Genomic DNA, 6,944 nt, shown 5'->3' on the forward strand with positions numbered 1-6,944 from the left:
CCAGAACAACAAAGAACATTGGTCATTAAAAAAAAAGTAATAAACTAAATTATCTGCTTGATTGCTTTAATTATTTTTGAAAATCCAATGTGGTCTGTGGGATTTGGAAGAAAAGCTTTGTTTAAAAAAAAGAAAAAGAAACAAAACATCTGAATTATAAAGATATAAAGTCATAATAATACTTTACAAACAGGGAGGTGAATATTCTGCGCTGGTTTTCCATTCAGAAGGTTGGTGGATCTCTTCGGTCTTATTTCCAAGGTGTACATTTAAAGTCACTGTTTCCTTCCGTCATTTCTTCACTTTAACTTTTCCTTTCATCTCTTTCTGAACAACAAAAACTGGCTCCTTTCCCTTCTTTGGAGATTTCCTCCTCACCCCTCTGTCCTCGCCGTGACCTTTAAAAACCTTTGTCCATCCGAGTATCATACTGGTGATTTTCCTCCTCAGCTTGCCGTGTCCGAGCGCCACCACCATGGGACTGAACCCCACGAACAGCGAGGCTGAGAAATGAGCCACGGTGAGCAGCCCCTCGGCGTGATGCCCGCCGTCGTGGTTGTAATACGTCACGGCGGCGACCTGCAGGGCCCAGCAGACCACGAACAGCGACACCAGCGACATGATGACGTGCGCCGCCTTGCGTTCGCTCGACACGTGTTTGTCCAGCTCCCCGCCGGCTCCGCCCGACTCCCCTCCGGACGTCACCGCCCGGATGTGCTTGGCCAGCGCGTGCAGCGTGGCCAGGTTGGTGAAGACCATCAGCACCAGGGGCAGCACCTCGTTGAGCGCCAGCGAGCTGGAGGCGAAGGCCGAGCCCTGCTGCTCGGAGGGGAACTCCCAGATGCAGCCGAGCAGCGGCCGGGTGGTGCAGCTGATCACCATCAGCTCCACCGTGGCGTTGCCGTGGACGTGGGTGCTGTACACCAGCGCCGGGACGGAGAAGGCCAGGTTGGCCCCCCACACCACCCCGAGGACGATCCACACCCGCCGCCGCTCCCTCTGCAGCGCCAGCGGGCCGAAGTTGACGTGCTGCCGCCGGAGGGTGGTGCAGTGGAAAACGCTGAGCGCCAGGGTCACCCAGCAGCCCACGGCTCGCCACCACACCCACAGCAGCATGAAGACCCTGCACCAGCCCGGGGACAGGGACACGTCCAGGCCCAGGTCCGACACGAAGATGGGGACGGTGCGGAACAGCGAAGTCAGCAGGTTGGCTAAAGACAGATGCACCAGGATGGTGTCGGACGGGGCCAGTCTCCGAGACGGGCTCTTGATGGCCGACTGAAACACCTGAGAGCGGAAACCAGACGCAGCCACGTCAGTCCGGACCCACACAATAAGTTCACTTCGTTCAAATGTGTGTTTTCTCACCACATGGATGACCAAGATGTTTCCCAGAATGCCAGAAAATACCAGGAGCCCAAACAAAATGGCGTCTACGGTGAGGACCTCTGACATGGCATCATCCTCTCCGAGGCCAAATGGTGACAGACATGAATGTGATGGTGATACATCCTCCGCTGCCCCCGGTTCTCTTCACGGCCTCTCATATACGCTCTCCGGATAAACAAACGCATTCCTCACACATGAACACGTCCGTGCTCGTCCAGGCCCAAACGTCAAAACAAATCATGCTGATGGGTCAAATCGCTGCGGCGGGCATTTTCCACCTTTCCATCCCGGACCGGCACTTGCCGTCTCCTGACCTGATCGAGAACCATTTCAACAGGCGTCAGTCACTTTTCATCACATCAGAACTGCGGGTTGGGATGGACCAGTGATAAACCAGTTTCACTGTCTTTTTTAAAAGTTGAGTTCACTTTAATCTTCCTCTAATAGGCGCTGCAAAATAATAATACCTTGTGTTAAGTGTATGTCCAAGTGATCCCGTGTTAGGAAACCCTGGAGCAAAGTAAGCCAGTCCTAATGACTCAGCATTGTATATCAGTGTAGTCAGATGTTTCTACCGTCCCTTGATACTAATTATTTACTGGGCTGCCAGGTTTTCCTCCTGGAACCAAACAATTATTTCTTTGAATCGTCTCACCTGAGCACGGCCTAATTGAAGGTGCAGGTTAGTGAAGCCTCATGATCACAAATCAGCAATAAAGTATTTTCTGCTGTGTCTGGTGTTATTTATCTCTGGCTTTCTTCATTTGAGACGTGCGTATAAAGAAACTCAAACTCTTCTTTTAACATTTTATAGTAAAAGATACTTTTTCTTTTACTTTTTGATGAATCTAAACTGTCTTCTTGCTTTAGAATTCCTCATTTTTAATGTTGCAATGCTACAATAAATCGGAATGAGCGCAGTACAAACAATAACATCTAGGATTAATTGGACACTTTGGCAAAAGTAATCCATTATTCATTATTTGTGATGTTACACTGGCCATTTCTGCAGCTTGCAGTTAAATCATTCAACTGATCAAAACTTCTCAAAGACATGTTCGCATGCACAGGAGGTGAAGGTCACAGTACTGTTGCCTCACATGTATAACGTCCCTTTGCCTTTTCTTTTCTTTCACTGGAGTTAGTTGCATGCTGTCTGGGTAGAACCACAGGTATTTCTTTTCGTCCTTCCTCAGTCTTGTGCTTGAGGTTAACTGAATTGCAGTTATTTATGCGATTATGTTTGGTTGCCTGTCTCGGTGTGTTTGCTCTGTGGTGAACTGGTGACCCATTCGGGGTGTTTTCATTTACAGTCAGCTGGGATCAGCTCCAGCTCCACCCACACATTTCTGAATTCGATTAAGAGGTGTCCCTACAGAGGCGAGGCCGCAAGGAATCAAACCATGCTGCTGTATTACACGGGACAACAGTATATCATACATAAACATGAGAATAAATGCTTTGAAAATATTCCTTTTCTTTTGCTCTGCTGCTTTATGCAGATTTGAGTGAAATACAAACATGAAAATGCTAATATATACAAGATAAAATCTTCTGCTGAATAAAACGTTGTGATAATTGTTGTATTGATCATTTTTAAACCTCAAAAGGTTAAAAAAAACACAGTAGATACTGATTTTACAGCAGTTTGGTTTCTTGCATAAGAGGAAAATATGTCAAAGCTGCTCAGTAAAGTGAAGACGTTAGAGCAGATGTGTGAGAACTAAAAATCCTCCTCTGCAGCTGGATTTCTTAAATCTCTCCGCCAGGACATGTTCCAATGTTTCTGTTTTCACTGACAGACACCTGAACCTCTGTGTGGGGCGATGGTGACTCACGAACCGACCGCTGGTGACTACAAATATTTTGCGCACGCACCCACGCTCCCAAGCACTCCGAGGCGCGCGCTCCCCCACGTGCACTCTCACACAGCGGGCATCAAAGCGTCTACGTGAAGCCAGACAGGAAGAAGAAAGCCCATCTGATGGCGAGATAGCCGGGTGGCATCCAGATCAGTAAGTACTTCTAATGAATCCGGGTGTGTCTGGAGCTGCTGGAGTTTACTGTCATCGCGCGCCAGGCTTTATTTGACTTTATTTTGCATGTCTGTACTGCGCAAGGTCACAGTCGAATCTCCGGGATGGCCGCTTGATCGGGCTTTAATGTCATTTCTGCCGCAGACGTCGACCCACATGGACGTTCGGGGTTTGGTCGTGTTCGCCGGAGCGGAGCTGATCTGATGGCAGACGGCAGCGCGCCGTGCGCCATCGCCCATCTGATCCACTGTGAGAGCGAATAGCTCGAGGGAGGAGGACGTGAGATGAAAAGCCAAAACCGACCATCACTGCTGGCCTTGTCGGCTCTCCTGCTCTGCGCGCTACGGCAGGCCGCCGGGTCTCATCGCAGCAGCTCCGCATCCTCCTCAGAGGTGACAGGCAGGAGCGGCGCGCGGACGGCCCAGGACTGGCTCACACACACTGACAGCGGCTCGGATGGCAATCGCAGCCACGAGCACGTGGGGAGCTTCAACACGTCCACTGTGACCCCTGGACGGGCTTACAGGGCGCCCGGCTGGAGCCCGGAGGAGGCGGTGTCCCCGGTGTGCGCCTACCGGATGATCGAGGGGGGCATCGGGGGGCAGCTGTGTTTTCGAAACACGCTCATTGGGTACAAATGTCGCAAAGGGGAGTGCAGGACAGCGGTGTCGGCGGGCAGTCTGGTGGCGAACATCCTCGTCAACGGCAGCGTGCTGCTGCAGTGGACCGGGCAGGACGCGAAGGCCAAGCAAAGCGCGGCCGGAGCGAACGCAACCCGGGACGACAGTCCGCCGACTGACTCTGCTTTCGGCGGCCGCCGCCACAGGCGCGGGGGCTACGAGCTGAGCTGCTGGTGGAACGGGAGCTACACTCAGTTCGAGTGCGCCGGTGTCCATCTTGGATCGGGCTGCACGGACTTTCTCCTGGTCGAGCTGCACGAAAACATCCCGTACCGCCTCTGCCTGCGCCCCCTGGCGAGGAGCGCGGCCGCGCGGCGGGACTGCGTGGAGTTCACGCTGCCGCCGTCAGGGATGCAGGACATCGTGATCGCCATGACAACGGTGGGCGGGGCCATCTGCGTGATGCTGGTCATCATCTGTCTGCTGGTGGCGTACATCACAGAGAACATCATGAGCCCCTCAACGCAGCACACTTACTCCTACCGCACTCACTCCCGGCACTGATGCACTGTAAAGAGCATAAAAGGAAAAAAAAAGAAAATCACATTTAACATCATCTGCACATGAAATCATGGTAAGCCATCCATTAACAGATCTTTTACTGAAGCACAATCTACTGTGGCTCTGCAAATAACACGCCTTGTCGACCTCTGCGAGGATGCACTAAACCAAACCTACTAATAAACCACGTTTAATAAATACAGCAGTTCACTGTTAGGTTTTGTTGACCCCTCTATCAGTCTGAAAGCAGACTGTTTATACAGCAATATAAATAATGAAATGGCTCTCGGTACATCAGACACAGCAGTTTTGCCTCCTGTCCAGCCTGTGAACGTGTACTTATTGAGAAACTGGGAAAGAAAATTGTATTGACACAGTTTTCCATTTAACTGACTCATCCCACCTTTAGTTTTGCTTTTGGGTTCCAGTACGCTGTGTGTAGCTTTTTTGTGAAAGGCAATACAATGTGGTGTACAATCTCCAAATACTGTTTCATAAATCTTGAGTTAGAATGCCTGTCTGTGCTGCTACCAGTCAATAAAGTACCACAAGGTCATTTTTAATACCACACCTGTCTTTATTTGTCACTTTGTGTCTATTTTTTGTACATGTGCTGACAATCTAGAAATGTATCAAGATCAAATATACGAAAAATATATAAGCTCTGGTAAATTGCATAAATCATGCAAATTGATTGATTTTCTCATCCGTTTTCTGTGTGTATTAGAAAGAATAAGCATGATTATTTTTTTCAATTACGTAATTTCTTTTTCTCATGTTTCAAGAAATTATCCACAACAAATTCTGAAAAAATATTTCTAAAATATCTCAATAACAGTTAAATCACGGCCTCTAGTGTTTTGATATAAATTTTTGTACTCAAGCCATTTATAAGTCTGCATCTCCAACCCTGCTTCACTGCTTGGAGCCAGGGCCGGGTCTAGCCAGGCATGTATGAGGGGGCAGCCACAAATGTTGAGGGGGCATTGTGCTCCAGCACCTTTTACCATGTCTAACTGACAAATTCACCCACTAGGATGCGGGTACACTGAGCAAGTACCTTGTAAAGTTGTGTCGTCTCAAATGCTTGGCATTTGTTTTATTGTAGTTATTGTTGTTAGACTAGGGCTGGGCAATATGGCTTCAAATCAATATCACGATATATTGAACACCTCACCTTGATAGCGATAAATGGACGATAATTCCGATAATTCTGGATATTATTAGTACTATTTTATTCATATCATTAATTTTCAACTTGTGAAAAGTAGGAAATAACTGACATCTCTTTAAAAAAAACTTTGCATTGCAGTTTAAAAAAACAGGCAAGTTCCATAAATTCAGAAATAAATAACTTACATCTAACCCTCTCCCGTTCTTCATCAATACAGTGCAGCGTAAGGGTCATTTCATAGTCAACGCAAAGGCATGCAAACACCAACGCACCACATGTAAGCTTCCCTGTTTTTTGTGCTATGCACTGTTCATATTCATAATTTAACAACATGTTAATTATTATTTGCTTTAAAAATGTAAATTACTTAACGGAGGCGAGAAACATGACACGAGAAACAGCTTGATATATTTTATATTTGAGGGGGCAAGCAAGACATTAAGACATTCAGAAGTGGAGCGGAGGAGAGAGGCATAAGATAATAAAAATATATTAAATATAATATACTTTGGGGGATTTAGTTTGAGGGGGCACAACATTTATTTGAGGGGGCCAGGCCCCCTCTTGCCCCTGCATAGACCCGGCCCTGCTTGGAGCACAGCCGATTCAGGTAAACACAAGCTTTGCATATGCCACAACATTTATTTGAATAAATATTGTGTCAAAACATAAAGACAGAAGCATTTTTTGTTTATGAAATCCACACCTATTCATCTTCAAAGAGTTCCATGATTTGTGAAACAACATTGTCTAAATATTACATAATGATAACTATTCATTTTGGAATACTCTATTGACTAAAGGTGCATAGAGCCCATGTAATCACATTAGGGTTCATTCACAACATGATGACTCACAGACTGCTTGGCACATACAGCAGCTGCAATCAGGAATTGATGTCACTTCCGAAAAGAGCTACAAGGAAAATTAACCATATCATTACCCTTGTTCTTCCTTGCTTGTGAGTATGAATAAGCATCAAGCAATAATATCTGAAAGAGAAAAATCAGATACGGCAAGCTATTATTTGTTTAAAAAAAGTCTCAAAAGGTGTGGGCAGAGAAGATTTTACGTAAAACGACAATGAATTCAAGGTGGAAAAGAATGGGCAGATTCAGTTGTGACTATCGTTTCATAATGACATTTGCACTGTCAAGCCTTTCT

The 6,944-nt window shown here is 46.9% G+C and overlaps 2 protein-coding genes across 2 annotated transcripts; one reads left to right on the plus strand and one right to left on the minus strand.

Moving 5' to 3' along the window:
- Positions 1-98: 98 nt before the first annotated feature.
- On the minus strand, positions 99-1,469 carry ora4 (olfactory receptor class A related 4). Its single transcript, XM_030092389.1, has 2 exons — positions 1,369-1,469; positions 99-1,287 (listed from the first exon to the last, which is right to left on the minus strand). Exons 1-2 carry the CDS (start codon positions 1,453-1,455, stop codon positions 292-294), a joined length of 1,083 nt encoding a protein of 360 aa, XP_029948249.1. The 5' UTR covers positions 1,456-1,469; the 3' UTR covers positions 99-291.
- A 2,240-nt stretch (positions 1,470-3,709) lies between these two features.
- fndc10 (fibronectin type III domain containing 10) lies at positions 3,710-4,852 on the plus strand. Its single transcript, XM_030091015.1, has one exon. The coding sequence runs from the start codon at positions 3,710-3,712 to the stop codon at positions 4,607-4,609; it is 900 nt and encodes a 299-aa protein (XP_029946875.1). The 3' UTR covers positions 4,610-4,852.
- The last annotated feature ends 2,092 nt before the right edge of the window (positions 4,853-6,944 follow it).

Source organism: Salarias fasciatus, chromosome 5 (assembly GCF_902148845.1).
Source record: "Salarias fasciatus chromosome 5, fSalaFa1.1, whole genome shotgun sequence".
Lineage (NCBI taxonomy): Eukaryota > Metazoa > Chordata > Actinopteri > Blenniiformes > Blenniidae > Salarias > Salarias fasciatus.

What these genes read in the sequence shown, in the direction of transcription:
- ora4 (XM_030092389.1), bottom strand. Translation starts at nt 1,455, where the DNA reads ATGTCAGAGGTCCTCACCGTAGACGCCATTTTGTTTGGGCTCCTGGTA. An exon ending in ACATCTTGGTCATCCATGTG is followed by an intron (nt 1,288 to 1,368) that starts GTGAGAAAACAC and finishes TTCCGCTCTCAG; the next exon opens with GTGTTTCAGTCGGCCATCAA.
- fndc10 (XM_030091015.1), top strand. Translation starts at nt 3,710, where the DNA reads ATGAAAAGCCAAAACCGACCATCACTGCTGGCCTTGTCGGCTCTCCTG.